This window comes from Xiphophorus maculatus, chromosome 21 (assembly GCF_002775205.1).
Source record: "Xiphophorus maculatus strain JP 163 A chromosome 21, X_maculatus-5.0-male, whole genome shotgun sequence".
Classification (NCBI taxonomy): Eukaryota; Metazoa; Chordata; class Actinopteri; order Cyprinodontiformes; family Poeciliidae; genus Xiphophorus; species Xiphophorus maculatus.
This window is the reverse complement of record NC_036463.1, coordinates 24,553,124-24,571,524: the sequence shown is the minus strand read 5'-3', so window position 1 is coordinate 24,571,524 and position 18,401 is coordinate 24,553,124. Positions and strand designations below refer to the sequence as shown.

The 18,401-nt window shown below is 48.4% G+C and overlaps 1 protein-coding gene across 3 annotated transcripts in view; it reads right to left on the bottom strand.

Annotated features, from left to right (window-relative positions):
* Window positions 1-18,401, bottom strand: part of sugct (succinyl-CoA:glutarate-CoA transferase) — a 33,333-nt gene that overhangs the window by 1,296 nt on the left and 13,636 nt on the right. For all 3 annotated transcript variants that reach the window (XM_023326251.1, XM_023326252.1, XM_023326253.1), the window contains one exon: window positions 1,611-1,674. In XM_023326251.1, the coding sequence (XP_023182019.1) occupies window positions 1,611-1,674 (64 nt within the window). The remainder of the gene's footprint in view (window positions 1-1,610; window positions 1,675-18,401) is intronic.

The window sequence follows — 18,401 nt, the reverse complement described above, 5'->3', positions numbered from 1 at the left end:
AGCAAAGATTCAGTTCAGTGTAAAACGCTCAGCGTCATGTTTTAAACTTTTCCTGTCTGGATGAAACGTTACAAACTGAACTGGTTCAGTAATGAACACATGAAGCTGCAGCAGAGAACAAGCTGTTTATTTCTGGACACTCAGACAATCAGCTGCTTTTAAAGATCAGCGCTAATGAGGCCAGATCTCACAGGCCGGCAGGCCGGGGGTGTGTGTGTGTGTGTGTGTGTGGGGGGGGGGGGCTTCACGTGCCGAGTGTGTTGTTTTCACCACATAACTAACTTATTATCCTCTTCAACAAGCCTCAACGTGAAAATCACACGGTCTGCATGTGTGTGTGTGTGTGTGTGTGTGTGTGTGTGTGTGTGTGTGTGTGTGTGTGTGTGTGTGTGTGTGTGTGTGTGTGTGTGTGTGTGTGTGTGTGTGTCTCAGGGTGTCAGGGTGAATAATTAATGAATAACGTTACGTAATCCTTTTATTCATCACATTTCTGTCTTTTTTCTGGTTCTGGTCCAAGATGGACGGAGGAAGAAAAGGAAAGTTGATGAAGAGCGACGAAGGCTCCAGACTTTTAGTCTAACGCTAACGCTAACCTGTTATATAGCGTAAGCTAAGCTAATGCTAAAGCGCCGGACCAGCCGGTGTTTGTTTTCTTTGATGTTGAACTTTATTCAACTTTTATAAACCAGTTTATAAAAGTTTAATCAGACATTAAACTAGCAGATTATTACTGATAATAGATCAATAACAGATAGATTAACCTGAACAGCTAACGGCTCCAGATGATAAAGCTCAGACTTCAGAGGTCCGGTGAAGTGAAACCAGTCCGGTTCTTCCTGCTAGATGAAAACCCAAACCGACCAGAACCAGAACAAATGAACGTCTGCGCCATGTTTGGGCCTTGCTGGTTCTATTGATGCTTCGATTTCTGAACTGTGAGGAAACATTTTATCCTCTGACGCCGACAACTGAACAGGTCAGAACCGGATCAGAACCAGGTCCGGCTACCGAACAGCCTGAAATTTGTAGGGAATGATGGACTGGTCCAAATGAAGGGAACCTGAGGAATGAAGGTGAGCCTGGGGTCAGAGACGGGTCGGAACCGGGTCAGGTCCGGAGACGGGTCGGACCGTAAATCGTGAGCGGAGGACAAACAGCTTTCTGAGTCGAAACTCTCAGAGATCCATCAAACCGGCATCCCAGTGGACCGCCTCAGCTGCACGCTGCGGTTCCACTCACATATTTGTTTGTGGTTCTGCGGTCGGGTCGGGTTGGGTCGAGGGGGCGATCCCAGCGTTCCCAATAGATAATCTGGTTCCGAGAGCCCAACAACATCAGGACAACAATTCCTGGAGAAATGTCCCGCCGTGATTTAGAGTCCCAGACAGAGAGGAGAATCTGGATCAGAACCCAGTCACACCAGAACCAAGACCAGAACCACGATCAGTAAGCTGGTGTAACGACAGAACATCAACAGAACCGGAGGTCACATGACCCAAACACCTCAGGCTGCAGTCTGTGTGTGTGTGTGTGTGTGTGTGTGTGTGTGTGTGTGTGTGTGTGTGTGTGTGTGTGTGTGTGTGTGTGTGTGTGTGTGTGTGCGTGCTGACCCGGCACAGCGATGCGTCCCGCCGTCGGATGCTCCATCTCCTGGATCAGTCCGTTGTGTTTCACCTGTAAACATACAGACAGGTTAGTCTTGGTTCTGGTTCTGGTCGGGATAATCGGGTCTGGATGTGGCAGGAAGTTAAACTCAGAACCACTTCCTGTTTGCTTGTTTAGGTTTTCAGAACTGATCTGGAGGTTCTGAAAACCTAACGAAGGACTGTCAACTTGACAGGAAGTCAACAGAACATGAGGACAGGAAACAGAAACAGACTTCAAAATAAAAGCATATAAATAAGAATTCTTAACAGTCAAGGAACAAAACATCACGGAGGTCAAAGTTTATCCACATTATGTCATGTTCTGTGTTTTCTGTGTATTTAATTAGTTTTCTGTGTCCCCAGTCTCCGTGTTGTCCTGTCCTCCCCTTGATTGTTCCCAGGTGTGTCTCGTTCTGTGATTACCCGCTGAGTATTTAACTCCACCTGTGTTCCTTGTTCCTCGTCGGGTCCTTGTCAATGCGTCTAATGTGTGTGCTGCCTGTTGCTGGACTTATTTATCATTAAAATCATCATAATCCATCTTACCTGGGTCTGCTGCGTCTGCCTTATCACCCCTCACCGCACCACCTCATGACACATTATCAACGTTTAAGAGCGCCAAATGTTCTCAAAGTTAGCAAAACGCTAAAATTAGCTCAGTGAATTAGGGCTGTAGCATTAGCACAGCTAGCCTTTCAGACAGCGGGTTTAACCTGACTGAGTCTGTAGAAAGGAAGCGCCAGCAGAACCGGACCTGACCCATTACATCCGCATAAAGGGAGAGTCAGAGGCCTAGTCAAAGTCCAGATCCCATGAACATGATGGGATGACCTGGAACGGGCTGAAGGAAGACCTCCACAAAACCGTTTACCGTCCAGAACCGTCTTCTGTCCACCATGACCCACATTGTCTCAGGAGCAGTTCCTGCAGAAAGCCTCTAGTCAGTTTGTTCAGGAGACGCTCCAGAGTCTCAGAGGACAGCAGCTCTGCAGGACGGGTTAGCTTCATTGTAGCATTGATAGCGTCATCGCTAGCGACTGGCTAACGTTAAGCAGAGGCCACGCCTCCAGGAAGTAATGGCTCCTATCCAGACTCTGTGGATGAACAAACGGCTGATTCCAGATGAGCATAAAACACACACCACACACACACACACACACACACCCCCACGCCGACACACAGAGACACACCTCCACCTGTCCAGGGGAAACCTTATTAAAACTCAAACTGATTGATGGATTTAATTTAAGCATCAAACTGAACAGGAGGGTGGGCAGTGTAGAGCTACAGCTGCCAAACGGACAAACATGGCAGCGACACTAGAGGGACACTAGAGGGACGTGTCTCCAAAGGGACACTAGAGGGACGCTAGAAGGACATTAGGGGGTCGTGTCTCCAGAGGGACATTAGAGGGACACTAGAGGGACGCTAGAAGGACATTAGGGGGTCGTGTCTCCAGAGGGACATTAGAGGGACACTAGAGGGACGCTAGAAGGACATTAGGGGGTCATGTCTCCAGAGGGACATTAGAGGGAGACTAGAGGGACGTGTCTCCAGAGGGACATTAGAGGGACGTGTCTCCAAAGGGACACTAGAGGGACGCTAGAAGGACATTAGGGGGTCGTGTCTCCAGAGGGACACTAGAGGGACGCTAGAAGGACATTAGGGGGTCATGTCTCCAGAGGGACATTAGAGGGAGACTAGAGGGACGTGTCTCCAGAGGGACATTAGAGGGACGTGTCTCCAAAGGGACACTAGAGGGACGCTAGAAGGACATTAGGGGGTCGTGTCTCCAGAGGGACATTAGAGGGACACTAGAGGGACGTGTCTCCAGAGGGACATTAGAGGGACACTAGAGGGACGTGTCTCCAGAGGGACATTTCTGAAACATGTTTGACTGTTCAGCCTCCTGCTACAGAACAGTTTATATTTATTTTAGTTTATTTGTCAGAACATTTCAGAACCAGGCAGATCAAAGGCTTTACATCATAAAAATATCAAACAGTCATCAGTTATGAAACAAACATTTAGTCCAGAATGCTGCTTCTCCATGTTTGGTTCTGGATGCAGAGCAGAACCATAACCAGCATGTTGATCCAGCAGCAGCATTCTGAAATAGTAGTGAATGCTGAAGTGACCTTTGCATATTTTACAAACATGTTACATAATAACTTTAAAGATACGGGTGATCATCATTAACCTTCATCACCAATAGGTGGCGCTACAGCTGCAGGAAGTTTGCTGTTGGTTTTCATCACCACTGACCAGTCACTGTAGCTCTACATTATAGATATCTGCATCAAACTTTTCCCTCATTATGCCAAACTCATGAACATCTTCAAAGAACTTTAACAGCTCAATCTCATCTCAAGTCGCCGTATCGTTCACAGACTATAGCTTTACGTTACGTCAGTAGAAGTCACACATACTGCCACCTGCTGGTGACATCACTTAAACATTTTTGATCAGTTTTGAGGAAGATTTGCATAATCTCACAGTTATACTAATATGCAAATCTTTAGATTTTGTATGACTTTCCATGACCACAGAATCTAAAACCTGGAGAGACTGAATAAAATGAGTCAGCTGTTAATTAAATCAACAATACACATCAGAAAATATTCCAGAATATTAAGAAATCAACTTCCTTTGTGTTTGAAACGGCTTCCTGTGCTGGACCAATCAAAACGCAGGAAGGAATACACCAACCAGCCAATCAGCAACAATCTCTAATCTATCATTTAAAAAACATTCAGACCATACAGCTTTTGATTTTAGTATTTTTTTAACTAACATATTTACAGGATTGGAGGAGAAAAAAAGTTGATTAAAATGTTTTTTAAGGATTTTTTGTCTGAAAATATTAAAACATAAGAAATGTCGAAGTTTTGGAGCTGTGGCCGACAGCCGGCGCCATGGAGACGCCGAACTGACCGCTCCTGCAGCTCAGGGTCTCCTCATAAATCTGAAAATGGTTTGATGATGATGATGGAACTGAGTCTCCATGGCAACAGGCCCCGCCCTCACATCCTTTCTGTCTGTTTATTCATGGAGCAATATGATTGCTAGCATGTGTGTGTGAGTAACTCTATCTGTTTGTGACGCAGGACATCATTACCTCCATATGCTCACACACACTGACACACACACTGACACACACAGAGACAGACACACACACACACACACACACAGAGACACACACACTGACACACACACACACAGAGACACACACACACTGACACACACAGAGACACACACACAGAGACACACACACACACACACAGAGACACACACACACACACTGACACACACAGAGACACACACACAGAGACACACACACACACACACAGAGACACACACACACTGAGACACACACACACACACTGACACACACAGAGACACACACACAGAGACACACACACACTGACACACACAGAGACACACACACACTGACACACACAGAGACACACACCCAGCGGTCAGAAACATCGTTTTATTTTCCACTCAGTGGGTTTTTAATCTGATGAACTGAGAAATGAAGCAAAGCAGCTTAGCTCTGGTTCCCCTACCGGGTCGGTCCATCAGTACCGGGTCGGTCCACCAGTACCGGGTAGGTCCACCAGTACCGGGTCCGTCTCTTAAACACTGATAATCGTTATCATTCTTCCCATACTGATCCGTTGGACCAGTTGGTGGTTCTGATTAGCATCAAGTAGTGGATTTTAGACTCGTTTGGCTCTGGTTCTGGAGCTGGTCCTGGTTGTGGACCTGACTCGATAAACTCTGATCACAAAGATCTGAACTGGTTTATTTATTGGAAGCTGAAGGTTTTCTGAACTGGTTTCAGACCTGTTTGGTTCTGGTAACAGGCCCGGTTCTGTTAGAGATTTTATTTGGCCCGGTTTGTAAAGCTGAACCCAGTTTGGACCCGTTTAGAGGTGTTTCGCTGGTTCTGTTCTGATGTTTAAACGCTACATTAACTCTGTTATTCAGCGTAAGCTAACGCTAAAGCAAAGCACCAACATGGTTACTGGAAGCTAATGCTAAGGGGCTACATAAATGTCATATTTAGCAGAGGCTAATGCTAAATCACTATACTAACATGCTAATTAATGGAATCTAAAGTGCTACACAAACATTTAGTGTAATTTAGCTTCTACAAAGAAGTTGAACTTTAACTGAAAGTTTACAAAACAACAAAACAATTTAAGAATCATTAAAAATGAAAAACAATGTAGGAGAAGCTAAGAGCTCTACGTGTTTTCAAAGTTAGCAGTCAGGTTAGCTTGGCTGTTAGCTCATTAGCTCATTAGCCTCGTTCTGGACTTTTATTTGCACTTCAGGTTAAAGTGGTTCTGATTCTGCCAGTAACTGGGTCAGCTGTGCTGTGGATCAGGATTAGTTCCCGGGTCTGGTGGGTCTGCAGCTGATGGACCTTCAGACGCTGTCAGGACTTTTGGACCAACCGTCCAGCGTCCGTCTCCACGCTGCGGTCCCGAGTTACACGTCGGACTCCAGTTAAGGAACTGGAAAAACAAGATGGAAACAAGGCCCAGTTAACCAGAACCAGAGACAGTCTGTGGGCGGACTGATCAAAGCAGAACCGCTCTGTGGTTCTGGGCCACGCGCCTCCTCTTCCTCCTTCCCTCCTCTTCCTCATTTTCCTCTGTCTGTTTTATCCGTCAGGCTAATTTCACCTGAGGTAAAATCACCATGACAACCACAGAAAATGAGGTCATGTAGTTTGGGTCCAGCCAGGCCGGTTCAGGACTCGTGAAGCTTCACAGAACTGGGTCACGGACAGGAACCGGTTCAGCTGAACGGTTTCTGGAGTATTCCTGTTGATTATTTGTTTTTGTCCAGGAAAGATGCTTTGGGTCAGCAGAACCCAAAATTTCTGTTCTGGGACGAACAGAAAGAACCAACGGAGGCCCTGGTTCTGATCCGAGCCGCTGACCGGGCCTCGGCTCTGCAGCCAGAGTTCCTGCTGAGACCGGACCGGTTTCAGCTCAGCAGCATCTGGAGGAAGACTCAGCTGCCGGGCTGACCTCATTAATTGCGACCCGACCCGTTTGTTCTGACAGCAACATGGAGCCCGTTGGACCCGGACTCGCGTTAATCACGTCCCATTTGCTCCCGTCTCTCTAAATGTTTGCACGGTTTGTCTCTGCAGCTTGGCTGCAGCTCAGGCGACTGACGATTCATCAAAGAGTGGTTCTGGTTCTGACCCGTCCAGAACGCCTCTTTTTAACAGAACCAACAGATCGGCCCATAAATCAGCTGGAGGAGGAAGAGGAGGAAATGTTTTCCTCACTCTACAGTTTCCTCCAGTCAGATTAGCTCTGAATGCTCCTGGAACCGACGTCCAAAAGTCCAGAAGGTTCTGGTAGCCGGAGCTGAACCCGGTCCTGATGTCCGACCCAGTCCGGCTCTGAGAACAACAGAACCTCAACATGGAGCCTCCGGGCGCTACGGTGGCCTGCAATGACTACACACACCTGATGGGGGCGCTGTTCTTGTCCATAGACAAACATCTCTCTGGAGAACGGAGACGACTTTCAACATGCCAAGTCTGAGAGACTCAACCAGAGGAACTGGACCCAGTTCCACCAGTTCCTTCACTACATCCCACACTGGGAGTACTGGGACCAGTGGGACTAGGGTTCACTGGGTCAGGGGTTAAAGTTCATCTGTTTGGAAAGTTTCCACCATGAATCTCCGTCTCTGACCTCCGTCTGTCCTTCAGTCCCGTCTTCAGACGCCGGCGTCCAGAGACCAACATCACCAGGTACCAACCCTGATACCTGATTGGTCCGAATCACAGCCGTCATAACAGGAAGTGATGCGTTTATCGGTCTGGATCACAGCCGTCATAACAGGAAGGAATTTTCTCGTTTCAACAGGAACCAGGAACGTTCAGCTGCTCAGGGATGAATCTACGGGAGCCCTCGAGGCTCAATAAAAGCTAATGTTAGTCTCTAGTCACTCGTCACAAATTCCCAAGTGAAGAGGCCTGAAAACAGAAAATATGGGAATGATTAGCATTTCCCAAAAAAACAGTCACGGATCATTGGGAAGAATGAATCAGGTTTCTGGGGAAATTTATTGTTTTGTTTGTGAACAGGTTGTTTTTCCACGGCTCGGGCTGCGGCAGGAACTTTGACTGGGTCTCTGCGGCTGCAGCAGCTAGAAGTTGATGCAGGGCAGCTTTCCGGCTCTGTGCAGGAACAGCAGAGGAGTGATGAAGCTGCTGGTGATGCTGATGGAGAGGGCGAACAACGTGAGCTGCAGAATGAGCAGCAGAGACGCGGTGAGGACGGTTGGGCCCAGCATGAGGATCTGCAGCAGCTGGGTGGCGCTGTTGAACCCCAGGGTGATGATGATCACCTTGAAGGCCTTCCTCTTCATGGCACTCCAGCTAACAGCGCTGCGGGAGCCGTCGCCCGGACCCGGCTGCTGCAGGACCAGCAGGACTCGGACGCCGCAGTAAGACAAGTTGGACAGGAAGAGCAGGGACTTGGCTATGAGGTAGCAAGCAGAGACGGTGAGAGACGGGCTGAGGAAGGGAAACATGAAGTCCAGCAGGATCAGCAGCCAGTCGAACAGGCAGACACCCAAACGGTACCGCAGAGGTTTCAGCCTGCAAGCAGGAAGAATCAGACACACACCGACATGAGACCAGAAACACCTGAGACACCAGAACCAGACCAGTACCGATATCTGGGTCCGGTCTGGAGGAACTCTACCGTTACACACGTCTAATAACTCTGGTCCTTCTGCAGTTCTCTCTTGAATTTATCTGATGAAGACGGTGGGATGGACCACAGCCATGTAACGCTCCAGACAGATGCAGGTCTGAAAGAGCGGCCGAGAAATCAGCATGAGCTGCAGGAACAGCTTCAGAACCAGAACCCCGACCGCCTCGGACATCCTGAGCAGGAAGTGGAGCATGACGTAGAAAGACGAGCAGCCGAAGAGGATCTCTGCGACGGCCAGGTTGAGGGCCAAGAGCTCCGAGACGATGGATTCGCTCGCTATCATCCAGGCCACGTAGCCGTTGGCCGACAGACCCAGCAGCACGTTGGAGGCCAGCAGAGCCGTGATGCCGTTCAGGAAGAAACTGGGATCGAATCCCAACGTGGAGTTGGACCCAACAGAACCCATTGTCACCAATTCTGGACGTTTTTACAAATTCTGCAGGAATTAAACCAGAAATAGTTCCTGTTATAACCGCCACGCTGCTGACTGACTTTGGCACATCAGAAGCTGCATGTCGTCTTACGTAACCTGTTCGGTTCTAACAGTCTGATGATTCTTTCTCACGCCCAAATTAACGCTCTGCCTGGTGTCGAACCTTCAGTTTACATCCGTTCTCAGTTTGGTAAATGATAAATTCTCAGAAGATGCGTCACTGAGGAACGAGGCAATCTGAAAGCACACTAAAGTTCAGGTTTTTGATCAACAAACAGGAGGATTAATGATGTGGTAAGTGTTAAGAGTTGTTGTAAACAGACATCAGCTTTTAAATTTACTGAAAAATAAACGGTGTTTTTGGTTTTACGCACCTCGATCTCATCCACTGCGCCGCTGCATCTAAACACCATCTATCCTCTGGTGGTTTTGCATTAAGAGGCTCTCCTGTTTGTAATTTGGGCTTTTCGTTTCTCGAACATCTCACCACATGCTCCTTTTAAACTGGACCCACCTGTGGATTTGCATGGCGAGCAGCGGAGTCTAAATTTACATCTGCTGTGTTCAAACAAGCCCAGCGGAGACATGGATATGGTTTCTGTGGACAGAGCGTACGGCCACATTTGCATTAGATTTCCCTCAAAATGTAATTTGTCAGTGGAAATAATAAACCGAACGGCAGAAAGTTTCTCCAGCGGCCTGCTGGGACGGAAAGAGGAGCTGGAACGGCAGCAGGGGTCAGATGGAGATCAGGACTAGGAAGCTACGGCTTCAGCTGGCTGATGAACACAGAAGGAGAATCTGTAGTTCCTGAAGTGACTGATGATCTTTATTCAGGGTGACGATGCGGAGCAGCAACGAGCTCCTGGGTTCAAAGGTCAAGGCCGTCCCTGTCAGAACGCTCTCCCTGTGGATGGCTGGACTCTCTCTGGGTACTCTGGCTTCCTCCCAGTCCAAACCTGAGAGTCTGTCCTCTGGGTCCCAGTGAACTACACAGACTACTAACTTCCTTGATTTTATTCCAGTTTAGTTCCTGACATGAGACGACCCGGTTCTGTCTGGACCCCGTTAGAACAGGCCGGACCATCACACTGAGGACGGACCACTGGACCTGAGGTCGGCCCTCCAGGAGCTCACGATAGCTTCTGGATCAGAATCGCTGACTTTGTGTTGCTTTGGATAAAAGATACAAAAATATCTAAAAAGAAACATTTTTATTCTTTGAACTTAAACAGCTGGATTTTGTTACTCGCCACATCGATAAGGCTGAGGCAGCGGTGGAAACGCTGCCCCCTGCAGGTGGGAGTTAGCATCACTGAGCTCTCAGTTTTGAACATTTGTTTGGTTTTTGAATCAAACCCAAACCTCTGAGGATTCCTCTAAAACCAGAACCGACTGACAGAACCAGTCAGAGACAATAAGAGGTTCCAGAACCGAACCGACCGGCTTCACGATGAAGAAGAACCTGTGGCCATGTTGGGCCTTCCAGGTGCAGCGATGCATTTCCAACCTGCAGCAGGTCGTAAACATGCATCATGTCTCTGCTGGATGAGCTTCATCTCCCAGCGGATCAGGGAGCATCTCACGCTCATCCAGCAGATTTGCATGGCGGCTGCTGTCTATTTAAATCAGATCTATGTTGCAGCATCGCACCTTCTAATGATTACATATCCCACACGTCCCCTTCGTCTGCTGCCCGGGGTCAACGTGAGGTCGCCGTGAAGGACTCACCTGGTGCAGCAGGGGTTAAAGTCACAGTTTAATAAATATGTCTGATAAAGACTCTGATGGACGGGTGCTGAATCTGATTGGTGCGGCGGGAGTCTCTGCTGGAAGGGCCAACAGGCTGCAGGATGGGAACTTCATCTGTCAACAGGGTTCAGATTGAGTCTGGACCGGACTTTAACTAGGCCACGATCTGAGCAGATTTCTGTCAAACTCAGGGTTTTGTGTTTCTCTTCTTGTTTAATTTTCCTCCTGGAGAAAAAGCTTTTATCCTTCAGAGACGATGCAGAGGAGACTCTGACAGGCGATCTTCAGTCACGTTAATCCTCAGGCTGCTCAGCCGAACATAAACACCTCAGAGACGTTCAGGGACAAAACCAACAATAAATCAAGTGAAACTCGGCCCTGTTTTATGTTCCCATCACTTTTTATGCTCAGTTTGAAGCATCGCATCAACTCGCTACATGCTAGTTAGCAGCTTCCACTTCCTGTTCATCACAGCCACGCGTAGCGCCACCATCTGATGACATCACTTCCTGTCCAACCTGGTTGTTCTCTCCAGAAAAGCAGATGGAAACGACTAATTCACATTTTCTGCTTTGTGACATTTTAAAAGTCGGATTGAGTGAGACCTCCTGACCAGAGCGCCGTTCCTGTGACCCCCGTCTCCATGGAAACACTGATCCGTCTGGATCGGCAGGTTCTGGTTCACGACAGGACAGGTTCAGTCAGAGCTACAGCTGACCTGGCCCTGGTCCAGGTCTGGTTCTGGTCGGGTCCAGCAGGTCTGGACCGGCTGACTCCTCCATGGTGACTCAGCGCCGCGTTGTGCAGCAGGTTGTAATCCTGTTAAGGTCCAGTTATCCAGCAGGAGGTTCTGGTTCTGTTTATCTTTCACAGCCTGAGTATTTAAGTTTGTCTGAAGTGGAAACTTTGGCGTGTGGAACGTTTTGGGAAACAGATTACCGCCGGGTCAGAGTGTGTGTGTGTGTGTGTGTGTGTGTGTGTGTGTCACTGTGTGTGCAGCGGCCCTGTGACCCCCCGTCTCCATGGAAACGCTCAGCAGCAGCCGAACTCGGTTTGATGTGAACCGGATCATGAAGGTGAAGGAGCTGAACATGGCTGCAGACCTGAGAGGAACTGATCAGCTCTGGGCCCTGATTGGCTGCTGTTCCACCAATCACAGCTCTGAGGGGTTTAAATGAGCAGCAGGATGTTTAAACTTGTTTTGGTGAGTCCGTAAACACGACGCTCAGCCTTCAATTAGTCTGATGCTAAAGCAGATCTCTCCTAATTATCCGCTCCTCCAAAGCTTCCTGCTGGACCGGGAAGCGGCTCGGAGCGCGGTCCCGTCGTTCCGGCCGTAATGAGAGCTGGAATTAAAAGGTGTCGTCAGCCTAATGAGCCACAGATGTGACTCCGCATTATTCCCACTCTCCGTCTCCGTCCTGAAACATTTTGGTATGTTAGCTCGTTAGCTGCAGCCTGATGCAGAGTTACGTAAAAACACGTTTCTGCTTCTGAAAACGTCCAAAAATAACCCAGAATACCAGCGGCCGCCCTCCTCTCGCTCCTGCGGCCTTTGTTTGAGCCATTCCTGATGATTATCCATCTGTTTATCTGCCATTCTCTCCGAGTGTCACCGTTTAATTGGACCCCCTCCTCCGCTCCTCCGCTCCCCATGGGAAAGTATGCAGACACATTTTGATTTGATTATGGCTCACAAACCAAACTATGCTTCGCTGCATTCCAGCTCCGGCAAACCCGCGGAGCGAGCAGAGAGCGGAGCTGGGTCCGATTCCAGATCCTGATCCCAAAGCGTCCGCTCACAGCAGCAGCGCTACAGGTCCGGTCGGGTCAGCACGAGTCGTTCTTCACTCGGAGAGACGCTTCCCAAGACAACAAGCCAGTCAATGAACCAATCAGAACCAGGCTCTGAACACGGGAAGCAACGCAGCAGACGCCCTCTGGAGGCTGCCAGGAGGATCTGCATCGATCCACACCAAACAGACATCAGCTTTGGACCAGCGAGATGCTGCTTCTGCTTCACACAACGTCACATAAAAACAGAGACAGGAAACCTGACCACAGATCCAGAAAGAGCCGCTCACTTTGACCAATTAAAGACAAGGAAGCTTTAGATAGATAGATAGATAGATAGATAGATAGATAGATAGATAGATAGATAGATAGATAGATAGATAGATAGATAGATAGATAGATAGATAGATAGATAGATAGATAGATAGATAGATAGATAGATAGATAGATAGATAGATAGATAGATAGATAGATAGATAGATAGATAGATAGATAGCATTTATTGTCATTGAACAGAATTCAACGAAATTTCCATTGCAGCTCCCGTGCAAAAGGTCAAATATATACAGTATAAATAAGCAAACACACAATAATAATAATAACAATATATACAACTAAAATTAACTAAAGGCACTCAACCACACCAAAGAAGTAGCAGCAGGTCCAATTATGGCAAAATGCAGATGATGTGACAGTGCAAAGTGCAGAACAATATGGCTGTGTGGGGGTGGGGGATATGTATGTGTGACTGCGAGGTTATGATATGTGTGGGAGGGGGGGGCGGCAGGGAGTAATGGCTCTGACGGCTGTGGGGAAGAAACTGTTTCTCAGTCTATTTGTTGTAGTCCGTATATTCCTGTACCGCTTGCCTGATGGCAGCGGCACAAACAGTCTGTGGCCCGGGTGGCTGGAATCCATGGCTATGGATCCAGCTCTCTTCTTGACCTGGCCTATGTAAATGGAGTCCAGGTCTGGGAGGGGGCATCCCACAATGCCTTGTGCTGTTCTCACCACCCGTGTCAGTTGTTTCCTCTCCAGTGCTGTGCAGCTACCATACCACACAGTCATGTTGAGGCAGAGGATGCTCTCGATCGTCGCCCTGTAAAAGTTCACGAGCAGCCGTGAGGAAAGTCCAGCCCGTCTCAGTTTCCTGAGGAAGAAGAGCCTTTGTTGTGCTTTCTTCACCAGGTGGGAGGTGTTTGTGTTCCAGGAGAGGTCAGACGTGATGTGGAGGCCCAGGAACTTGATGTTGTCCACACGCTCCAACACACGTTTAAACAGGAAATCAGAAAGAAATCAGGAAACCTGCAGATCAACATGTTGAAAGCCTCAACAAGCGAAAGGAGAGAAATCTGTCCTATTAGCTTTTCATTCTACTGCAGACATCTGACCACAAGTTCCCAAAAACAGAACCAGGTCCGGTCCGCTTCAACCCGACTCCAGTCCCTCTGTCTAGTCAAAGTCTGGTCCGGTTGCTGAGGTGTGAACGCTAATCGACCTTTGACCTCTGGTCCTAAAAACCTCAGTCTGGGTTCGGTGGAAATGAATTCTGGTTCGGTTTGAATGTGAACGCCAAGCGGACCGGAGACCGCTCCAAAAGCAGGAAGTGGACTACAGCACAGGGCATTCTGGGTAAATACAACCAAAGCTAACATGCTAGCCTAGCGCTAGCAGCAGAAATGGCTCCTGGTCTTCAGCCAAAGACTAAAGAGAAAAATCTGACGCCTCCATCTTGTTTCCATCTGGTGAAGAAGGAAGTTGCTCTCAGTGTCTTAAGAGGTTTTTGTGTCGTTTCCTTCAGTGGTTCTTGGTGCAGCGCCCCCACAGGCCAGGAGGGGAACAGGTTGGTTTGGGTCAGAACCACAGCAGCTGGAGGTGGAGCAGATGTTCTGGTTCCAGTAGAACTGGGTCGACCGGACCATCAGGAGTGAGAACATCGTTATTCAATCACAATCTCTTACTGTAAAAACATCTTTGTTTAGTTAAATCATCAAATGATTTTAGTCTCGCTCTGTGTCCAGAGGACGGACTGAACTATGGAGGATGTTCAGAACTTTGGATGCTGTTTTAATTCAATCTTTTTATTCTTTTTATTAAACGACGGGACGGGAGTTGGTCAGGTGACATCTGAGATCATGTGACAGTGATGGAGCAAAGGATTCTGGGTGTTTAGCTGAAGCAGAGAAACAATGAAGGCGGTGCGGAAAGTGTAGGGAGTAAATATCACTAACAGGAGAATCAATATCAGTACATGCTTAGTAAAAAATCTTTAAAACCAATTTTGTTTTGTTTGTATTTCATAAGAATGCTTCATTTTTGCTGCTCTGCTCCATAAAACAACAAAATACAAAGTTTGTCTTTGGACCATTAGAAAAAGATTGAATGGTATTAAAAAGTTCCTTTGATATATTACACTGTTCCTCAGATTTAATTCAGCAGCTCAGACGGAGAACGATCTGCGTTTGACGAAGGGAAAACTGGGGACAAAGTGAGTCATGGAGGTGGAAATGTGTCAAAAACTGATTTAAGAAGAAAATCCAAAGTGGAGCAAAAGAAACAGAGAAAGAAAAGAGTGAAGCAAAAAAAGGAAAAGAAAGGGAGCAAAGTGCAGGAAAAGGAGGAGGAAAACAGGAAGTCTCTCCCTCTCTCTGAGCACAAATAAAAGAGGGAATCACATGGAGGAGGCAGCTCCTATCGGAGTGAATCATCCCGTCTGTGTCCTCACACAACCTCCCAGCAGCCCTGGGAATCCGGAGACGTTTGGGCACGAGGACAAACATCTGCAGAGCCAGGAACCTGGAGGAGCCGCTCCAACAAACACAGCAGGTCCGACGGCGAGCTGCACATCCTGCGCTCCGACACGCAGCGCCGCCCGGCCCGTTACCTCAGCCTGATTTAGCCGCCAGCTGCTGGAGGAGCGGCGCCGCAGCTGCTGCTTACATCAGCCTGAGAGCTGGTCCCGACCAGCTAGCAGGTAGACGCTAACGCTAGCTCGGGCCAGAGGGGGCGTGGCCTCGGCTTGCATTTACTGCTGGAACAAACACCACAACAAAAGCACTCCATGTCACTTGATATTGATAATTAATTCGATTTTTGGTTTGAAAATCCTAAATCGTCCCAAACTGGTGATGAGAAATTTCCTCTTTTAGCCACTTGAGCTGTTTCAGTCCGGTTCTTTCCCTCCACCCAGATGTTTTCAGCTGCTGACATTTCAGTCACACTTCCTACAAAATCCTTCATTTCCCACAATCCTATTTTTCTCTCCAGAAGCTCCACCTGGCCCGGCCTTCTGATTGGCTGATTCCTTCCTGGAGGCGGGCATTGGCTGCTGCCATCACCTAATCATTAACATTTGCTTTTCTCTATAGAAATTACTCCTAGATCAGTTTGGTTAGTTGATCGATGCAGACGACCACTGGTACCGAGCCCAGTTCTGGTTCCTCTCCACTGTCGCCCCCTGCTGGTCAGGAGGAGTGAAGCTGTACTTCAGTGACATGATGCTCTGCTTAGAAACCTGAATAATAAACTGATCTTAGTTCATCGACTGGAATCTGTGATTGAGATGAAATGATTCTTTACTGTGAAGAGAAGAGAAGTTGTGAAAATGGTGACAGAAAATGAACTGAATATTTTGGTAAACAGAGGAGATTCTGTCCCTCTGTTTTAAATCATCACTCCTCCACCACCGTGCTTTTCATTTGGTTAGAGGCATTCAGTTTCCTCCATCATGCTGTGGTCTCCTCGTCCAGAAGTCTTGTGCAGCGGCCATCTTGGTTAGTCGCTGGGTTCCTTCAGGCGGCCATCTTGGTTAATCGCTGGGTTCCTTCAGGCGGCCATCTTGGTTAATCGCTGGGTTATTCAGGCGGCCATCTTCATTAATCGCTGGGTTCCTTCAGGCGGCCATCTTGGTTAATCGCTGGGTTCCTTCAGGCGGCCATCTTGGTTAGTCTCTGGGTTATTCAAGCGGCCATCTTCATTAATCGCTGGGTTCCTTCAGGCGGCCATCTTGGTTAGTCGCTGGGTTCCTTCAGGCGGCCATCTTGATTAATCGCTGGGTTCCTTCAGGCGGCCATCTTGGTTAATCGCTGGGTTCCTTCAGGCTGAGCTGTTTCTCTACCTGACATATTTCTGATATTTATCTCTCGTTAGCTGACAGGTTAGCGCGTCCTGACGCTGTTCTCTCTGCGTATCTGGACTTCGTCACAGCAGCTTCTCTCTCGTTCCCAGATGTCGTGCAGCAGATTCCAGGGATCGCTGAGGTTTTCCTTCTGATTGTTTCCTGTCCTTCCTCTCCGTCCCGTTGGCATGGTTACCGTCCACATCGTTTGCCCAGACACTCGACCGGCTTCAGCAGGTGAACCGGAGGGAAACGCGGCGAGCAGCTTCAGTCCCAGAGTGACCTCTGACCTCCAGCTGGGTCGCAGCGTAACCAGAGAGCGTTCCCTCCCGGCCGATGTCAGCTCCATCCATTATCCGGCTCCGCGTCAGAGCTTCCTCCTGAGGACCGCAGCGTGATGAAGAGATGGGAGGACAGGGCGGATGATCCAGATCCACGCTGGAACCAAACAACTGAATCATTTCGTTTCTGGGAGCCGTAAATCAAACCAGAACCTCGGTGTTCCTGGAAAGCAGCATGGAGATGGACTGGGAGCTCCAGGTTTTTTCAGGAAGCCGTACCGGAGTCAGAGCCGAGGTGATTCTTCTTCCAGAGCGACAGCAGTGTCTTCGCCGCTCCGCCTCGCTCAGGCAGAGCGGACAACATCTGGGAAGCTTTCATGGACCGGACTGATTCCAGCAGAAGGCCTTCCAGGCCTTCCAGGCCTTCTAGACCTGCAGCGCAGCAGAAATATATCCCCGAACTGCCCACAGGCTTCTGACACCTTTAATTTACGGATTCCCTCAAAGCGTCAGCGAATGTCACATCTGGAGTCTGCAGGACCGACACTAAAGCTCCTCGCAGACCAAACAGAGGTAATGTGAGTAATGTGAGGTCAGAGGTCACGGGAGGAGCAACTAGAGGGAATAATAAGCAGCTTCTTCTCTGTGTCAACATGCTGCACAGACCTCTGCTGCTGAATGGAGGCTGTCATGTTTGGTCAACAAATCTGAAAGTTTAGACGATCCTCAACAGAACTTCTGTCCCGGCTGTGAAGATTAGCAGCAGCTGGAAGTGAAAAGGTCAAAGTTCATGAGCGTGTCCGTTACCTCAGGAGTCACAGTCGGGTTTCAGTCTGAAACTAATCGATCCTGAAGCTCTGAAGCAATCAAACACAGATCTGTTTAGATCTGATGGTGAGAGAAAACAGAAAATATCAGATTTCTACTGTCTGGTTCTGGAGAAAACCAGCAGCAAGTGGGAAACTCCCGTTAACCCCACAGGGTTAACCCTAACCCTAACCCTAACCCCGTCACCATCAGCATCTGAAATCCTCAACCTCTTGTTCCTGGAAGACATTTCTTCTGTCGTCCAAAAGGTTCCTTCAGTCCTAAACAGTTCAGACTCAAAGACAGGACCGAAGACGGCTGGGTCCACACTGAGGACGGGACATCAGCGGTTTGAGAGAGGAGTCAGGAGACTCAGGTTTCATCTCACAGCTTAGGTCGAGACCAAACGTGTCACATGGCATCGTTGGGACATGTAGGTTTCATCAGGCGACCCAAACACTGAGCCGGTACCAGGTAGGACCAGCGACCAGCAACCAGTGAATAACGTCAACATTGCTGACCTCAGCGACCCAGTCAGCGACTCTACGGCCCCAACAGTGACCATGATGCTCCATTAGTAACCCTAACCATGTAACTGGTGATGTTATGGCCCTACTGGTGACCTTATAATGACCCTTATCCATCCGTCTGTATCAGAATAAGAGAAACACACTCAGTTCATTCGTTTGTTCATTTGTTTACTCAAACAGTTCAGAGGTCGCTCTGATTGAAATGAACACAAACAAAGAAACAGATGATCTTCGGATCTCGGATCATGATGATTATAACATTGTTCCAGCAGAGACCAGTGGA